The sequence below is a fragment of the Vicia villosa genome, linkage group LG4, assembly GCF_029867415.1.
Source record: "Vicia villosa cultivar HV-30 ecotype Madison, WI linkage group LG4, Vvil1.0, whole genome shotgun sequence".
NCBI classification, from domain to species: domain Eukaryota; kingdom Viridiplantae; phylum Streptophyta; class Magnoliopsida; order Fabales; family Fabaceae; genus Vicia; species Vicia villosa.
This window is the reverse complement of record NC_081183.1, coordinates 183,757,751-183,778,732: the sequence shown is the minus strand read 5'-3', so window position 1 is coordinate 183,778,732 and position 20,982 is coordinate 183,757,751. Positions and strand designations below refer to the sequence as shown.

The 20,982-nt window shown below is 34.1% G+C and overlaps 1 protein-coding gene across 1 annotated transcript; it reads right to left on the bottom strand.

The window, feature by feature from the left end:
• Positions 1–2,976: 2,976 nt before the first annotated feature.
• Positions 2,977–6,577, bottom strand: LOC131596311 (ubiquitin C-terminal hydrolase 22). The gene is made up of 4 exons (XM_058868934.1): positions 5,622–6,577; positions 5,395–5,513; positions 4,314–5,203; positions 2,977–4,185 (listed from the first exon to the last, which is right to left on the bottom strand). Exons 1-3 carry the CDS (start codon positions 6,371–6,373, stop codon positions 4,425–4,427), a joined length of 1,650 nt encoding a protein of 549 aa, XP_058724917.1. The 5' UTR covers positions 6,374–6,577; the 3' UTR covers positions 2,977–4,185; positions 4,314–4,424.
• Between the last annotated feature and the right edge of the window lie 14,405 nt (positions 6,578–20,982).

The following is a 20,982-nucleotide window of genomic DNA, read 5'->3' as shown; positions in this document are numbered from 1 at the left end:
TCAATGTAATAGCAGCTTCTTCTTCATTTTTTGTTTTATCTTCTCAACGCATTCTTCAATTCACTCCATGGATTCTTCAATATATTAACATGGTATCATTCGTCATTTCGATCCAACCCTTTATATCATCTTTTAAATGAAATTAGAGGTCATTGTTCTTTAAACTAACATAGTTTCAATAATCTTGTCTTTTTTATGATGACAAACACATGTATTTTTATGGCATGTCCACTCAAAGAACGTTCAAGGTATAGGACATTCTGGTTTTAAATCATCTTGAACAAAATTTTGTGATTTTAGAAGTCGTCCAATACACATAATGTGTTTGGCCGAATTTTGAGGTGGGCCACTTCAAAGTGAAAAAAAGTTTTTAAGAAACCATATTTTGTCATATTGATACATATTTGATTATATTCACTTGCTATGAGATGATTCGTTTTAGGGAAACTCTTCCATTTTGCCTCCGATGATGCAATGTTAACACAATGAATAAGAGCATCGTGATTGTCATGGTAATGTTATTTTTTTCCCGTAAAGCCTCAGATATGATTCTTTAAGGACCTTCAATTCTATCATAAGATGTTGGCGAAAAAGTGTATGATTCTTCTCACCATCCTCTATAGAATAATTTATTATAACATTCCATACATACATTATGTTTTCCAATATCTAACTAGGTTTGACCATTTTCATGTCTTCTCTATTGATTTGTTTGGTCCCTACCACGGGATTAAGTTTATCTCTCATATTTTTTGTTATATGATACATACACAGTAAAACATATGATGTAGGAAACACATATGGAACCAAATCCATCAGTTCGCGATTGGTGACAATTCCCTGTAGCACATTTTCTTAGTCTTTCAACATATTCTAACACACTTCCAAAGCTCATGTAACACTATATTCTTTTTGACATTATAAAAATGCAAAGTCATCTGAATAAGTCATCTCTATATAAGTAACACCAACCATTTCCAAAAAAAGGAAACATGTACTTGTTGATCATATATGTTGAATCAATAATCATCACAATGAAAAATGTATTAAACAACTTGATGTAATCGAGATAAGTCAAAACAATATCTCGAATATTTTTTTCATCCTCACACACTTTGTATCAAGATATATGGTGTAGGAAGGTTGGTTGCGCATATCAAAAAAGGTCGCCCATCAGAAAGGTTTGGCAGAAATTGTGCAAGCTTGGCGTCTAATGTTAGAATGACTATTATTAAACCTCCTGGATAGGGAATCGGCTCACGAGTCCAACTCATGGCTTTGTCGTGACATATGAGTTTTTTAAGCCATCCAAGTTTGTTTCAAACCCGAAAACAGCATTTTAATATTTTCCACAATTTTGGCAATTTCTGTTTTAGTTTCCATAATTTTAGCAATTTATGTTTTATTTATGTTTTTAAATATTTTTAGCATTAGAGTTTCATTTCAGTATTTAAACACTTTTTGAACGTGTTCGTCATTTATCTTTTATCATAATAAAATTTGAGACTTTTCTCTTGTTGGTGGATTCCAAAGTTTCACCTTACAGTTTGTCGCTTGCAAACTTGTGTTTTTTGTTTTAGATTTGGCCTTTGCTAATCCTTATTGATTCCTATTGGGTCAATATATAATGATCATCATCAACAGCTTCAATAATTATTGCTTTTGAGATCTTGGATATCTTATCGCCATGTTGTTTCTATTGCGAACATTGTATACTTGACTAATATTTGAGACATTTTCAAGTCTTTTTCTTTTCAAAGTTATGAGTACGTTTTTGGGTTAAGTCATGTTCAATATCATGTCAAAAACAAGTTTCTTCTCTTCACAATTCAAACAAACCATGACTATGTACACCAAAAATTAAATTAAATGCCAATGTATTATTCATCTCATGGTACCCGCGCAACTTAAAAGGACATCCACATTTCATTGTCCGTGTGTCATCACATTTCAAATTTTAGATAGGTTCTTTATACTCGACACTTCTTTCGCATATCATCGTAAGCAACGATTTTCTTCTATCCGAACTAGGATGGAACCTCCCAATAGCAACGTCAAACCCTAATTTAACAGCCTTCGTGCGGACTCATTCAAGTGTATGTTCATGAAAAGTAAACTCATGTTTATTGGTAAATTATTTTCAAACATATACGTTAGCAACAATTTGTTGAGGTAATTTTGAATCATCATCCTTAGTTACATTAGCTTTAATCCCTGAATCATGGTGTTTGATCAACATCAAGGTGCACCATAACTACAACAAAACAAAAAAAAAATACAATTTTCAATCAACATTGAATGAATTAAGATTTCAATATCCTAACCAATCCTACAAGAATTCGGATTTCAACCTCTAAAATTTGCTCTCATAGTACAGAAAGAAAAATCAAAATTATATGAATGATGATTAATAATATCATGTATAATACTTAAAATTTCAGTAGATTTTGCGTCTTTTGATGTTGAAATACAATAGGACTGTGATTGCAAACGAAAATCTTAAACAAGAATGCAAGAAATTTTTAGAAGGGTCTAAGGAATATTTGTGTTATGATCATGAAAAAATACTACACTAGCAAGATTACGCATAATTCGTTTTCCGTTTCAATATGTCCAAATTTTAATTGCCAAAGAGTGTGTCCGAATTAATCCAGACACATTTTGTCACTTGAATGAAGGAAATTTTTGTTTGATGAAGAAACTTGTATTTTAGGTGCGGCCAAATTTCAATTTCCATACAAATACGGTACAATATTGGCTCATATTTATATCATACTATACCACTCCATTGGACATATCCGTTTTGCCCGCACTTCAGTGTGGGGCGGGTTAAGGATTTCGGCTCACACCTTCTAATGTGTCCGCCCCACCACATTCGTGGGTTTTGCGGGCGTGGTCATTTACATAAAAAAAATTGTTTTTAAGCTTAAAATGTACATTGTCCACGGGCTTTCCCCGCTTTGTCCTCACTTTTTGCACCTAAGTTTTAGACTCACATTCTTAATTATGCATGTGTGTCCCACCCTATTTTTTTGCGGACTTTTATGAGACGAACCTAAATGGGACAGACATGCACGTTTGTCATCTCTGTCCATTAACCCTAAACTTAAAATCATTCAATTATAAAAACGGCACATTTCAAAATGAAAGAGTCAAATATCTTGAATGAAATAATTCATTTTCACCCATTTGAATCACCATTTTGTTCTCCACTTTTGAATGTCTAGATGAGTAAATTATAAGCATCCTATTATAAATGAACTAATTTCTTTAACTTCAATAGAACATATTAATTAAGTAGTTGCAGCAACAGTGACCAGTAGTAATTTTCACATAGCCATGCCTTTTAAGCTAGACCCATAATAGGGAGATATAAAGTTAATTTCGGGACGGAAGAAGTAGAAAAGTTAAAGAACAGGGTGATAGGGTGGTTTTAGATTCAATTCTCACCTTCGGCGAAGTTGTTTCAAGATTTTGAAAGTCTTATGCAGATTAGTCACAATTTTAATTATAACAAAAGAAATATAGATCATATTTATCTAAAATTTAACTGGGACAATTATTTTATGAGACCTTATTTAATCACGGTTTAATCGTGACAAACTTTAAATCTTATGTGGTAGTCTGTCTAACACGACCTCAAAAACGGCTTTGACCTCCTGCGTAAACCAATAAATTTATATACCAACATTGAATGTTTCAAAAAAAAGTTAGATCCATTATATTTCTCACATCACCATTAAATAAAGGGTCTTGCTAACCAGGCAATGGTTAAGCATTCCTAAAAAAAAAAATATTTTATAGAAATTTTAATATTTCAATTTCCAAGACATTAAATACCCAAATTATTGAGATAAAATTACTATTTAGGAATGCTTAACCATTGCCCTGAGGGCACTGGTTAGCATTTTCCTTAAATAAATGAATAGGTCCTCATCAACACCCTTGTCTATTATGCACCAATGAAGCAACCTCAAATTTGCACTCTCAAGGTAAAGGTCCTTCAAACAAAAATTAGAAACAACCATTCATCCGCATAACCCGCATAACCCTGTTTTTGCCCCTTGATTTTTCTTTTTTTCTCCATGTACTTCCCTTAGTGGTGGAGACACAAGAGTAGCAAATAGCAATGGTTATTGAACAACTCTCATTATAATCAGTTAATGAGTTATACACATGACTAACCTGCAAATAAAGAATCTCAGTAAGCATAATTGTAGCTATCTTAAGGGCCTGTTAGATGGTCAGCATAAGAGAGAAACTATGGTTGACATATCAACATGCATATATTAAATTAAGGTAAAGTTATCTACCTTGCTTTTCATTGTCATATCCATATCCGCAAGGGCTCTCTCACTGAGCAACGACTCGGCCTTCGTTTTCGATTCCATTTGATGCCATGTACTCTCTCATTAATATCATCTCTAGCAGCAACCAGCAATAGGAATAAACACCTCTCTTCCGGGTGAGTTTGGAAGATGACTAAGATCTTCATTTGCATTATTGAACAAAGTCTTTTGCACATAGAAGATCATGTAACATTGTGAAGCTCTGACTACTGCCTCATCAACCTCGGTTATCCAAGCATCGTCACATCTATACCATTGCTTCCTTAATCTTACAAAAGAAACATAATGGCCAGACTCGAGCGTCCCCGAATGTGTCACCACTGCAAAAATCTCGAACTTGGAAAATGATTCTGATTCATCACCTCCAAAGTTAAAAATTCTATTTCCATATCTAGCTCTAAGAATAGTAGAAGACAAATATGGAGTCATGTCCAAGGAAAATGGAAATTGTAGGTAGCGATCAATCTTTTTCGACAAATTCTTAACGAAAGAATGCTCAAATCGTTTAACGTGCAAAGTAATTACTAGAGGGAGCTTTCTAATAGACATTTGTTTCAATGAGTTTTGCCTTTCCCGGCAATTTTGGCAGTAAAGTTTCTGGTCCGGCCCCAATTTCTCTGGCCTAGTGAACAAATCCAAACAACCGAGAAGCGTAGACATGTTGTCGTCCTCATTTTGTTTCGTAAGTTTTTTACCCTTTTCGGCCAAAGAGATATGGATGTCGAGGTTAAGTGAAATGTCCAAAAATGGATCATAGGTTGTTGAGGTGAATCCACAAGCCATACAAGTAACATCCGATCTCAATAGCCCATAGAACACTTTATGAGCAATGCATTGACAGTCTCCACCATTACCTATACATATCAGTAATCATACATCTTGTGTTTAGTAACATGTAAGCCTTTCCAGCGAGCCAATTATATCGATATGATTTTGTTTTTTGTGTGGTAAAAGTAAAACGTTAAGTTAACAACTAGAGTTAATATAACATGGATATAAGAACACAAAATTGCAGAGAAAAAACCAAGTCTTGGCATTTAAATACCTTTGCTTCCGTTTCTTGTTATGTCATCTTTCTCATGGATTGCATCTAACATCGCAATGAAAAACTCGTGCGCATCCTGCTGCTCGTAACTCGCTAAATTTGCTGAATGCTGCCACCAGCTTGAAACAAAAACAAAAAGTTTCACCATTTATAAGAAAAAGGAATTTGAGGACCAAACCAAAGTAACATAATAAGGTCCAAATTTTCATGATAGAATAATGGCAGACCTGTAGAGAAACTGAGCAGGACTATAAGGACTTCGATTACCCGAATACATAGCTAAAAAAACAGCATTAATATCACAAATTAAACACAACCGATCCACCGTTCTTCTTTTACAATCCTCCGAATTATGTCCATCACTCAAGAAATAGTCCTTGAAAATAGGCGCATGTAGCAATGCTTGCAACATACAATTCATAAAACATGTACTACCCAAATTGTTCAAACCCCTCAATCCCTCAGGAAAACAAGACTTACCCCTCAAATCTTTTGGAAAACTAAACTTAGATTTATCACTCAAATACAACCCAACCCCAGAAACCAATCTTCTTCTCTTAATCAATCTCTGCCCAATACTCTCATTCCCAATAACAACACCTTGTGGCAAAACCACTGAATGTTTAGCCATCACAACTTGATCAAAATCAGGGTCATAAATTTGATCACAACACAACCCACAAAAAAGTTCACCCCTTTCTACATCCACAAACAAATCATGACCAGTTTCAGCTTTTGGATGCAAAAGGGTGTGATCCAAACAAGAGAATGAAGAACAAATCAAACATAAAAAAACCCTCTTTTCACACACCCCATTACAGAAACCACATCTGGGTATTCTTAAACTAGGTTTCTTCAAACTGGTTCTCCCAATTGGAGAACTAACAAGTAGCTTTTGAATGGCTTTGTAGCCACTGAAACCATGTTTGAGCTTGTAATCAGAAAGATGCAGACAAGGTTCTAGGTTTCTTTGAACCATAATAACAATTGAAATTTGTTAGGAAAAGGTTAAATGAATGGTTGAAAACAAAGGGGGAGAGAATATGATTGTTGAAGAAGGTTAAAGTGATGTTATTGTCTTGTTAGAATGATGTGTGATTTGAAAGAATGAATAAAGATGAAAAAGCAAAACAACAAACAAGGATTGAAATGAGAAAAAGAACAAAGAAATAGGTTTTCACTATTGATCATGATTCATAGATAGATATAATAACAAAAAAGTTATATATTAAAAATAAAAATAAAAACATAAGCATGCTTCAATCAATAATAGACTTTTCTTGCTTTTTTTAAGAAATGATCAATCAATACACAGTCTCAAGGAACCAACTGAATTATGTTTTTTTGCATAAATATATTATGAATGTGAATAAGTGGAATATTACGGATTTAAACTCGTGTATCTGTCAATTAATTGATATTTCTGCATAAATAATCAATCAATACAACAAAATCTCAAGGGACCGACTGAATTATGTTATTTTACATCAATATATTATGAATGTTAATAAGTAATATTCGAATTCGTGTATCTGCAACTGATATTTTTTGAGATATATCAACTGATATTGTTTAAGGACATTTTTTTTGTTATATTCTTTTTATAAGTATATGGAATTAGGTAATTTGTTGTTTGATAAGAAAGAGTAAATGTTGAAAAAAATGTAGAGTGAGGTTGATTTGAATAGTAACATAAAAGATTAGAAATGAAATTGTAGAGGAATGTGATCTTAGTTGAATGGTGGTGAGGGAAGTAGTTGCGTGTCTTTACTTCCTATAGTATTCTTGGTTTTACTTTTAGTCATGCAACTTGCATGTCATTTGAGTGTGTAATTTTAGTCTGGTTTGATTTTTAGAAAAATGTTTAAATCAAAGAGAACTTAAATTCAAGTCTACTAAAATAATACTCATATTTTCTATAGTCTTACAAACTATACTAATCTTCTTTAAATTATTATAATCAAATAGATAAACATCTTTCTTTTCAATAGCACACTATAAAAAATTGACATATCTAACAAAACAGAAGTTAAAGGTCATTTATATCTACGAGTTTTTAGTTATTTTCTCTTCTCTTATTTTATTTATTTTTTCATTTTTTTTAATTCTTTTCGCTTCTCTTATTTATTTACTTTTCGTTTTGCTCTTCATCTTTCTTTTGAGTAAATCATTAGCTCTTCGTATTTCTTCTGCGTAAATCTTTTATTTAAAATAGTTTTTGATTATGCATCTTCGGCTTGAATGGTTTTAGAATATTAAATCTTGGTTCAAGCCTTAGAATCATTTATTTTTAAACACTTTCTTATTAATTAAAGTTGTTAAGTCTTTTTACAATTTTAGAGTTAAAATTGAGATTAACTTTGCAATTTTATAAATTTATATTTATTTCTTTATTAATTTATTATTATATATCTTATTAATAATTTTTCATTTTTTATTAGTATTTTTAATTTTTATTTGTTTTAATTATTTATTAATACGAGAATAACTCCTTAATAAGATGAATATTATAGCATTAATTTTTTAATTTAGTTGATTAATTAATATTATAATATATTATATTATTTTAATTTGATTGATTTTTGTTAATTCTTGATTATTTTTTTAGAGATATGGATTTCAAAGTTCTTATAATTTTATTGATGTTTGATAATTTTGATTATGTTTTACTGGTACAAAATTTTGAAAAAAATTGTTATTACAAATTTTTGAAATATTACTGTAACGTCCCAGACAAGACTGTTTTCGGGATGATCGACTGATTCCATAAACTAACACGGGTCTTTTTAGCGCTCTGATATCATTTGTAACGTCCCAGACTGCTTTCGGGATGATGGACTGACCCCACAAACCAACACGGGTCTTTTCAGCATGCTTTGACCTCACTCACATGCTTTTCGGGAAACTTCTCAGAAGGCCACTCATCCCATAATTGCTCCAAGTCAAGCATGCTTAACTATGGAATTCTTATGGAATGGACTCCCGAAAAGATGATGCATCTTGTTGGTATAGATAGTACCCATCATCCCTTATAAACTTTCCTTCAACTATGCAGTCTCATACCTGCACGGCCTTAGGATCCCTCTTATTCTGATGTGGCGACCACTATTGCCCTCTTCGGCCACAAGTGTTACATGCGGTGCAACCACCCCCTCGCCTTCTTCAGTCTCGGGTGTTACAATTACAATATATATGAAATAAATAACCCCCTATTTTTTTTTGGGAAAAACTTATTTTAAAACCACTAATAAAACTTAATTAAATATTTTATATTTCATTTTAATTATATAATTCATTAATCAGCTAACTCATAAAATCACTATGATTATTTCTTATATAAGAAACTTCAATGGTTCATCAACATTTCTTTCAAGATGTTGACAAGTATTCTATGGATAAATTTAGAATCTTTATTTCAAGAAATTTGAATCTTTCTTTTGAAGAAAAAATTGTCGTCTTAGAGAGTGATTTCGATCTTCCTAGCATTCCAAAGAGTACAAGATTAAATATTGTACATTGTGGCATTCATTCACTGCACCTTTAAGTTTTGACAATTTTATTAGATTTTAACATTGACAAAAAGAATATGAGCCTCAAATCTACATCTTCGTGTTCTTATATGTCAATGAATTGAGAGAGTTTTTAAATTAAATTTAAAAGATGAAGATGAAAAAATAGGAAAAAATAATGATGGAGAATCTAAAATGGAAATACCATATGACCTATTGATCAAAAATTCATGTGATCATATTGTTGATACCACATATCCATCGCTTTTAAAGAGAAAACGAATTATCCAACATTTTTTTTCAAAATAGAGCAATTTAACACATATAAATAATATTATTAATGTATTAAACACTTATGTTATACCGTTGATTCCGAGTGAAGAAAAACAATCTTAAGTGCTGGCAAAACATGTTCCATAGGTGGGAATAATAATATTTATAATGATATTCACACTCTTGAATTTATTAACACTATTTTGTGACTACCAAATAATGAGTTAAAATTCAAAGTTGGTGTTCCACTGATGTTGTTGAGTAATAATATGTTAAAATTACCCATATAGGAAATTATGTTCCCAAGGGAAATGAGATGCTACAAATTACTTTTGGACAAATGATTTTTAGCCCAACATTGTCTTTCATCTAACCATGGAATTTCATTCATATTTCAATGTAAGCAAGTTTATATTGTTGTCTCTTTAGTGATGACTATTAATAAGAGTCGAGCGCAATCTCTCAAAATGCTGGTATATATCTTTCAAAAACATGTTTTTTTCACATGAGCAATTATATGTTGTTGTTTGAAGATGTTTATATGCAATGACAATAAATGTGTCTTCAACAAAACTTAATTTACAAAGAAATTTTTTAGAATTTGAGATAGGTAAATTATACATACACATTGCTATCTATGACGATGTATCTTTTCTATTTAAACATTTATTGGTATCTACCATGACATTTTATTATTATTTATTATTAATATTAATTAATCATTAAAACAATTAGCTTCACGTGTATCGTACGGGTTCAAGTACTAGTTATTCATTAAGTGAGATAAGTTATATAGTTTTTCCTCTTAGGGTTCAACATATAATTGCTCATATCAGCAGCATTGTGATCTGTCGAAACCTTCAACACTTTGATATGAAGGTTTCGACAGATCACAACGTTGTTGATATGATTACCAAGACATTGCCGAGTTGCAAGTTTTTCCACTGTATTAAGTTGATAAAGCTGCATGAAGAAAGCTAGTTTGTTCTTTGATGTTATAGAGTTTGTTCCAAGTTGGAGATTTGTGAGAATTGAATCGAACTCTAGTGTGTCGAAGGGTAGCTCCTGGTTCGACAGAGATTGGGTCGAAGACCTACATATTATTGTCGAAGTGTGTTCTAGTATGTAGGTGTTGAAATGCTAGGGTTGTTAGTATTTTGAATTGGGTCTGTTTGTTATGTCTAATTGTTTAAGTTAACTTGTATCCTAAGTTGGCTTGTAATGGGTATTTGTGAAAAAGCCCATTAGTTAATATGTTAGATTTTATTACAAATAACATACTAGACTCCCATCATTGTACACAAAAAATTCTAATTTAGGGTGAGAGGGTTATTTGTTATTCTTGTAACACTTGTAATTTTGTTTCAAAGAAAAAGTAAAAGAATAGCAGTTAATAAACAATCCTTGTTGTTCTTCTTGTCTTCCCTATTTTTCCATTATACTTTGTTCTTGACACCGTTTTTTCACAACAAATTGGTGCGGTGAGCATGGAGGAACATGCCTTCTACAAACTATGAGATTGAAAAGTTCACCAGAGTGAATGATTTCGGTTTGTGGCGCTTGAAGATGAAATCCCTACTGGTTCAGCGGGGTTGTTTGGAAGCGTTGGAGGGAGAGGCAACCATGAATGTTGAATTAACGGCAGCGAAGAATGAAATTCTGGTGTCAGATACGAGATGTCGAATGAGATGTCACGACACTTGACCTGAGATTGGTAACAATTATGAACAAGATAACACAGTAGTAATTAAGTGCAGAAAACATAAAGAACACATCGATATGATGACCCAGTTCGGAACAATCTTCCTACTCTGGGGGCTACCAAGCCAGGGACAAATCCAATATTCGATAGTATTAATTCAGAGCTAAACACCCTGCTTAGCCTCCTCTCCTAATCACTACCCTTCCTATGAATTTTACCTAAGCCCCCCTTAGGCAAGAGGTACCCCTCAAATCCATCTTATCACAGACACCCTGATGGAAACAAAACACTCCTCTCCTTACAAAACACACCAGATGGAAACAAAAAATACAATCCTCTCCTTAATTAAAAGCTTCGGAGATTACACACTCAACACCTACAGGTTTGTGAGTGACAAACAAAACCGGAACTACTAAAATAGGATTCTTAGAACCCTAACACTACAAATCTGAGTTCCAAATAAAACTAGGTTACAACTATTCTATTTATAGGATTAGAACTTGTGGACTTGGGCTTCAAAAAAACGCATCAAAGAGACTGCTCAAATCTCCTACTTCTTCTTCAAGAAATTAGGTCTTCAATCCAAACTTTCCTATATTGTCTCCAATAATAGTAAGTATGGAAATATCTTGATTGATTCAGCCTTGCATAAAATAGCATCTAATTCATTGATTCTGGAATATTATGTAGCTGAAACACACGATTCTTGTAGCATAAGTAACGATAGATCCACTTGACAGCTCAGCGCTTCAGCAATCAGGATGTCATACAAACATGTTGTGACACCTTGTTTGACATGTTGAATACTGAATGTCAAGACATCTTGCACTTCTTCCAACCTGTTCTTGCTCAGACAGTTTTAGCAAAATGCATGCCAACACTAAGGAAACAATAATCTCCCCCTTTGGCACATTTTGGCTAAAACAACCAAAGAAAACCTGTTATTAGAAATACAACAGCAGAAAGAAAATATAGAGGGTTAGCACAGCAGCACAGAGAGATATAAGATTAGCTCCCCCTCAAACACAACACACACTAGAAAGAGATAAACTTTCTCCCCCTCAACAGGACATGACTCAGGAGAGAACAACCAAGGACGTATCCCCCTTGACACAAGACCCTAAACTACCTAACCTGCAACAACAGCAGACACAAAAGCAAGAAACAAAAAGAAGAAGAACAACAGAAACCCAACCCAAAAGAAAAAATGAGAAAAGGAAAAAAAACTCCATAAGACACTAACAGACACTACTTCTACTTACTCCCCCTTTTTAGCCATAAAGTGACAAAGGCAAAAAGTAATATAGACCTAAAAATTAAAGCAAAAAGAAATACAAATGTTCTGGGCTTGTAACCCTACAAAATCATAAACTAAAATAAATAGGATCATAAACTTGATCCGCACAAAACTACATGACCAGCAGTCATGTTTCAGCACCAGTATCAAACTCTCCATCTTCTTTGAAGGTACCAGCTGAACCAGTACCCTTTCCAACAACATCTTCATCTTCATCACTAGTAGATTATGTTTTTGAAATAGTTGTTATAAATATTCATGAATTCAAACCCCAGGTTTTCTCGTGAGATGAGCATTAGGAACACTTTTAGTGGGCTTCCTTGTAGTGTCGCCATCTTCTATAGCATCCTCCTCCAGAGTTACAAACCTGTCCTTCCTAGTACCTCTATTGAGACGATGTTCTTTATCCTTGTGCTTGATCAACCTAGACTGACTAAGGCAATTAGAAGTATTGAGAGCACTTGAATTTACATACGACAATGTTGTGACACTTGGTGTGACATTCTATTCAGAAGCCACCTGCTGGATATAGACATCTTCCTTCATTGGCAAGGAGGAACAGTTTTGTTCTTCATTGAACCAGGACTAGATATTGTTGTTAGCAGCACCTTGAGTCAGATCCTCTTCAGAGTATTCCTTCAAAGTTGAGTTTGAATATAGTCCCCTATTTGCTCTTAGCACCACATTCAGAATCACTTTGACCTGATAGATGTTGAAAGTATTTGTGGGTAAATATTTTCGGTATATATCGTATCCACAGGGATTGGTTTAATATCACTGCCGTTCTATAGTTAGTTATTTTGAGTGAGAACAAGTAGTTGAATTTGTTTTATGATTATAATGCTATCAAATCTAAACAATAATTTAAATGCAAATACTGAAAGTTTGTTAACGATTAAGGAGATATGTTGAGCTTTAGGGTTCATCAACCTATTCCTATACAATTTGTTAATTAATTCACAATTGAACAATCATTTGAATTACTATCTTCACTTATCCTTAAATATGATTCCATGTCTGCAAATCAAATTAGATAGACTTTTACCGGTTTGAGATTCGATCTCTTCAAATATAAATATCGATAATAGTAATAAAGAACGATAATCATGAAAACTCAATCACAATTCCATCTCTGCAAATTGAGATTGAATCAATATAGTAACCTAGGGCAAAATTTTGAATCTTTTCTTTCGATCAAAGACTCCACGATAATTTAATATAAAAACAAGGTTTCTTATTGATAATAATTTCAAACAATTGTTCATAGGAAAGAATCAATGGTATTGTATATTCATAGGTTAACTACTACCTTAAACTCAACAAGTGGAATTTAGCTCTCCATAGTCGTGAAGAACACACAAGAATTAATAGATGGATTCATCTTCATCAACGGAATGTCTTCAATTGGTAAAGATTTGGCCTTCGATTGTTGTTCTCGGCTTCAAACTCAGAATGCTCTCCTAATTTTGCTCACAAAAAATCTGCCCTTTTCTTGGAATCTAGGGCTTTTATTTATAAGTTTTGGGCCTGAAACGTCGTGGCCGCAACGCGGCAACGGATGAGCGCGGCGCGGTCAGAAACATAGACTTTTTCGCGGCGCCGGTTAGAACTCTCGCGGCGCGCCCTTGTTAAACTTCGTCTTTTTGCTTTGCCTTTGAGACTTCTAGCTTTCTTTCCTCTTCTTGTTCTTATAAAGCTCCTTTTCAGCTCCAAACCTGCATCAATAGTACTCACAAGTGATTCGATTTGCTTTACACATGAACTAAACTTATTCAGTTCAATTCTTACTAAAAACCTATGGATCTATCACAATTTGCATTAGTTTAGAAAAGAAATTACTTATATTAACGCATGAATTTACCATTAATTCACTCCTAACAAACTCTCCCCAACTTAGAGTTTTGTTTGTCCCTAAACAAAATTACTTACCTCTAACAAAACATACCGACCGTCATGCAACAAGTTTTTCAAAAAGGTTTTTCAAGTGGTTCAATTTAGTAACCAAGTCAAATACTCCTCCGCTTCCTGCAAACTCAGAACATACACACGAAACAAATTTTGAAAGCAAATTACCTCCAGAAGTTCAAAACACTACACAATTGTAATTGAATCAGCACTAATCACTCTCATCAAAAAGTATGATGAACAACAGAGGGGTTCAACACTCATCTAGACAATTAAATCAACAAGGATCCATATCATACGTTCACCAAATTGTTAGCATCAAGTCCTGTGGAATCTGAGAATCAGAAGGTCTTTCTAGGGTTGTAATGTGGTTTAGCTTCAAAGAAAATAAGATAATCAAGGGTTGTTCCTAATCTAGGGAAGCATCCGAATCATAACTCATTCCTCCTTCTCTATAACTTTCACTTTCTCACTTGGTCATCTTTTCTCATTCGTAGCTCGTTTTTTCTTTTTCTCTTTTTTCAACAACTGTTAGATTCAAACGTTGTTCTTCTTTTTTTTCATATATATATATTTTTTTCCGAGCTACGAATTTCTTTTGTCCTTCACCGATTACCACTTGTACTTACTTTTCTTTGGATTGTGATTCTCCCCAACTTGGAGATCAACCTGTACTTAGATTATGTGAATGCTCCCCTGGTTTCTAAGAATGGTCAAAGAGAAAACACATCACCAAATTTTATGGTTGATGGTTCGAAACAAAACTTTTTATTGAGATCAAAACTCACTAGGTATTTTCCTTGGTGCATATTATGATGCTTATCTTGACCTCAGGCTCAAAGAATGGTTAGCAAAGGATCACACTCTCACAGAAGAAAATAAGTTTTATGTTGGAATTGGCTTAAAGAAACTCTCAGATTCAAACAAGTGCCTAAATCACTTTCACAGATTTCCACAAACGATGCGACAAACGGTTTAGCATGATACAAACAAGTCAAAACAATTGATGGTATCCTGCATATAGTAAGCAATGGAAAGCTTTCCTCAAAATGGTTAAGGCTAAGCCGATCCAACAGAAATGATGTATCATAAAGAACTTCTATCAATAACAACCTATGTTTCATGCACACACTAGGAGTTTGAGTTCAAAAATTCATACCTGCCTTGTCACTCTTTTTGAAAAAGAAAAGAAAAATCTCAAAAAAACTCACTTACTACCACTTTCACGCATATTGCTCCATTGTTGGTACTTTGCTTGAGATTTTCATTATGCTGTAGAAACTACTCATTCTAAACTGGGGATAAAACAAACTAAGATAAACCTGAAAATTAAAAAATGCAAAAGAGTAAATCCACCCCCAAACTTGAACTAAACATTGACCTCAATATTTTAGAACAAGCCCGAGAGGGTTGACTCACAAAGGGTATTGTCATATAAATTGCTTCTTCCTAGCTTTCACCAGCAAGGTCCCTTCATTATTTCCTGAAATAAAAATAAACAAAACAAAATAAAACATTAGAAGTGTGGGTTACCTCCCACGAAGTGCCTCGTTTAATGTCACATAGCTTGACAGTTCATGGTTGAATCATCAACCATTGTCTCTTTTCCTTGGTACTTTTCTTACCAATGTGAAACCCCTAAAGTATTTAAAGTTTGCATGTTTGGTTTCTTCATCCTTAATTCTTATCACTTCAACTCGCAATCTCTCTTTCTTCATTTGTTTTTTCCTCTCCTCAAGAGAGATAACTTCCTTATCCGTTAATTTCTTCGTCGGTGAGAACCTATCCTTGATGAATTTTACAAATTTTGGCTTTAACTTTAAACCTTCTAAAGATGGGATGGTGATTTGCAAACGGCTAAACATTTCCATTGGCCGAAAGTAGTGACTCTCATTCCCTTCTTTATTAGGAACTTGTAGAGGAAGTAATTCCAATGAGAGTTTATGCTCCTTTGCATTACTACTCTTCTTCAACTTTAAGTCCATCATATTCTCTTTTGAAAAAGTTTCAACTTTTGAAGTTTCTAACTCATTCACGACTTCTTTGATTATATCCTCCTTTTTTGTTCCTTCGACTAACACATCATCTACTTTTTTAGGAGGTCTTGGATAAGGTAGCTTCATTGAGGGCTCATACTCACTTTCTATATTTTTTTTGATGTTTATATGCATTATCCTTTTCAATAACATCCTCCTTGTCATCATCATTGTTTTCAACTTCCTCATCAATCACTTTTACATTCCTTATAGAAGTAGCATTGCAGGTTTCTACACAAGTCATAGGGTTTTGAAAAGTTGAGACTTGACTTACGTTTTGCTCGGTGAAGAATTTGGTAAGTTGAACATCTTGTGTTTCCCGGTTTTGTTGAATGGCTAAAGAGAATTGCATGAATTGATTCATGGTTTCCTCTAACTTAGTGGGTCCTCTTTGATAACCTTGATTATAGTGTGAAAGCCTTTGTTGTTGGTATTCATGGTTAGCCATATGATACTCCATCGCATCTTCCGGTGTGCACCATCCGTTATCTTGAAACTCATTAACTTGAGGTGTGAACTGTGACACACTTTGAAGGAGATACTCCATTTGTTGCAAAAGGATCTCGTTTTGAGCATGAATCGCGTCATTTATATTTGGGTCGAACATTCCGACAAACAAACATCTACAAAACTAGCAAACAAGTGAAATAACAAGATAAAAATAATTATATAAAAAAAATCAAAATTAAAAGACTATTGCAATAACAAAATCTAAAATAAAGTAATTAACTAAAAATCTAAAATAAAGGAGCTAAACTAAAAAAATCTAAAATAGAGTAAAAAATCTAAAATCAAGTAGGTAAACAAAAATTCTAAAATTAAGCAACTAAACAAAAAATTCTAAAATTAATTACTAAACAAAAAAATCTAAAATTAAGGACTAAACAAAAAAATCTAAAATAAAGGAACTAAACTAAAAATCTAAAATTAAGTAACTAAACAAAAAAAATCTAAAATTAAGTAAATAAAAAATCTAAAATTAAGTAAATAAAAAATATAAAATTAAGTAAATAACTAAATATAGTAGTGTATGTTCCTCTCCTAGAGGTCCTCTCGATCTCGGGATCAAAAAGAAGTTGATCATTGGGAACTTTGCTGCGCATACACGAAATTCTGCAAAAACTAACAAACGAGTGAAACAACCAAATCGATAAAATAGTAACAAAACTCAAAATAAAAACTATTGCAATGCGTGCAATATTGACACCAATCCCCGGCAACGGCGCCATTTTGTTGAAAGTATTTGTTGGGTAAATATTTTCGGTATATATCGTATCCACAGGGATTGGTTTAATATCACTGCCGTTCTATAGTTAGTTATTTTGAGTGAGAACAAGTAGTTGAATTTGTTTTATGATTATAATGCTATAAAATCTAAACAATAATTTAAATGCAAATACTGAAAGTTTGTTAACGATTAAGGAGATATGTTGAGCTTTAGGGTTCATCAACCTATTCCTATACAATTTGTTAATTAATTCACAACTGAACAATCATTTGAATTACTATCTTCACTTATCCTCAAATATAATTCCATGTCTGCAAATCAAATTAGATAGACTTTTACCGGTTTGAGATTCGATCTCTCCAAATATCAATATCGATAATAGTAATAAAGAACGATAATCATGAAAACTCAATCACAATTCCATCTCTGCAAATTGAGATTGAATCAATATAGTAACCTAGGGCAAAAGTTAGAATCTTTTCTTTCGATCAAAGACTCCACGATAATTTAATATAAAAACAAGGTTTCTTATTGATAATAATTTCAAACAATTGTTCATAGGAAAGAATCAATGGTATTGTATGTTCATAGGTTAACTACTACCTTAAACTCAACAAGGGGAATTTAGCTCTCCATAGTCATGAAGAACACACAAGAATTAATAGAGGGATTCATCTTCATCAACGGAATGTCTTCAATTGGTAAAGATTTGGCCTTCGATTGTTGTTCTCGGCTTCAAACTCAGAATGCTCTCCTAATTTCGCTCACAAAAGATCTGCCCTTTTCTTGGAAGCTAGGGATTTTATTTATAAGTTTTGGGCCTGAAACGTCGCGGCCGCGGCGCGGCAACGGATGAGCGTGGCGCGGTCAGAAACATAGACTTTTTCGAGGCGCCGGCTAGAACTCCCGCGGCGCGCCCTTGTTAAACTTCGTCTTTTTGCTTTTCCTTTGAGACTTCTAGCTTTCTTTCCTCTTCTTGTTCTTATAAAGCTCCTTTTCAGCTCCAAACCTGCATCAATAGTACACACAAGTGATTCGATTTGCTTTACACATGAACTAAACTTATTCAGTTCAATTCTTACAAAAAACCTATGGATCTATCACAATTTGCATTAGTTTAGAAAAGAAATTACTTATATTGACACATGAATTTACCATTAATTCACTCCTAACAATAGACATCGTGTAGACTAGTTCCTTGATTATCTTGATAAAGATTTGCAGGAACTTCTTCAATCCCGATCTTCCCCATCCAAGGTTTGTTCACAGCATTCCACGCATATTTACTCAGACACAGAGTTGTTGAGTTCTTCATCTTTTTTCCCAAGGAATATTACTTCATTTTCAAACCTAGTATTAGATCCTAATATCACATGTTTGACAAGATGTTGGATCATTCCATACAACATCCGTTTACCTTTCAGACCTTGTGGATAATCCTGAGCATCTTTATGAAATCCAGTGTTTTTCTTGAACCAAAGAGAATTGGAAGGTTCATTCTCTCTAAGTTTGGTCAGCACCATATACCATGCCTTCAGACTCAGATTCATACTAAGCATCTTTACACTGAGTTTGAGAGTAAGGATTTGAGGTGATAATACACAGGAGTACCTTGAGTCTTTTGCATGACCTTCTTCATCTGGATGTCCTCTTGGAGAGCCATTCAGCAAGTCACACCCATGTTATTTATTATGAGTATTCTCTACTATTGCAGAGTTTGCCTTCACCTTGAAGATATTGACTTGATTACCTCCCATCAGTGTTCCATTATGTTCTGGAACACATATTTCACCTTCGTTCTCTTCAGAGTGATTCCCTTTTTCCCTTGAAGTGTGCACTTTGTCAGTTTCTAGAATAATCTCAGCATTTGTGTTTGAGTTCATTCCAGATGTTGAAACATCTTTATCAACATTTGCAGTAGTTAGGGCTGACAATGATTTATCATTGTCCTGTCTTCTAAAAGAGTTGTTGATGAACATATCACACTTTCTTCTCTCTTGGATCTTAAGATAACTTAAGATAAGTGGCTTTAAAGTCTTCAATCAACTCTCTTTCACCGTATTCTTCACTTTCCTCGTCTTTGGACGATTTGGACAACATATGTATAGACTTATATTTGTCATGGCTCAGATCTTGAGGCACGTGTCTTACATATTTTTATTGAGAGGGGATATCTCTTGCTTTAACCTTGGAGTATCTCTCTTGACGAGACACCATATGTTTGGTGTTGTCAGCAAGCTCTACGCATGAACCCCTTGAGTGGCGCAGATTACCATAGTGATAACATAGTACTAGGGGTGGCAAAACGGGCCGCCCGCCCCGCCTTATGCCCGCCAAAAAACGAGCAGGGCGGGCATGCCCGCCAAGTAAAATGGGCATAAAAGTCATGCCCGCCCCGCCAAGACGGCGGGTTGGCGGGCGGCGGGCTTACCCGCTTATTTTTATCTATATTTTTTTAATAGATTAATAGGCTTTTTTTACCTTTTCATTAAACTTTTCACTTATTTTTTAAAACATTTTTTTATAAAAGCAACTTTTTAACAAATTTACTTAAAAAATATTACATATATTTATAAATAAATGTATAAATAAACCATCAAGAATTGCAATTACTAGAATTAACTAAAAAAATAGTGAGTTTTGGATGAGGGGCGGGCTTTGGCGGGTGGCGGGCTTTAGAGGGGCGGATATGGCGGGTGGCGAGTTTTGGCTGGCGGATTTTTGCGAGCGGCGGGCCTAAGATCCCAACCCAACCTGCCATTTTTAGGCGGGTGTGCGGGCCGGCGGGCCACGGCCCGTTTTGCCACCCCTACATAATACAGGTTTAGATATATGTTTGTTGTACCTATTTAGTGACTTCTGGTGTCGAGGCATATGTCTCGACTTCTTAGGATTATGTCCTTGATGAAGCTCCTTTGTTGCTGATTGTCTTCTAGAGAATGATTTGAACTCTGATTGGTGTGTTTCAGACAGATATCTTCCAGTTAAAGCCCTCGCGTGCTTTGCAGATTCCTCTTCAGAATCACTCTCTGAGTCTTCTTCAGCCCAGGTTGCAGACAGACCTTTCTTCTGCTTTTTGAGGAATGTAGGAAATTCAATTTTGATATGACCGTAACCTTCACATTCAAAACACTGAACCTCTCTCCATTGGCTATTTCATAACTCTATTGAATTGTTTCCCTAGAAGAGCTACTTCCTCGGATATGTCCTCATAAATATTTAGATCACCTTCCACCTTTTGATCATCAGAATTGACAACAAAATCTATGCTCTTGTTCTTCTTTTTCGGATCTTTCATTGATGCTTAATTCAAATGTTTGGAGGGATCCAACTAGCTCATCCAACTTCAGGTGGCTGATGTCTTGAGCTTCTTCTATAGTTGTGACCTTCGTGTCAAATCTCTTAGGTAGATATCGAAGCATCTTTCTCACCAGCTTGTCTTCTGGTATCTTTTCTCCTAGAGCACACATTGCGTTGGCTATCTCAAGAATATTCATGTGAAATTCCTGAATATTCTCCTCTTCTTTCATCTTTAAGTTTTCAAACTAAGTGATGAGCAAATGGAGTCTTGACATCTTTACCTTGGATGTTCCTTCATGAACAGTTTGAAGAATTTCCCATGCATCCTTGGCTACTTC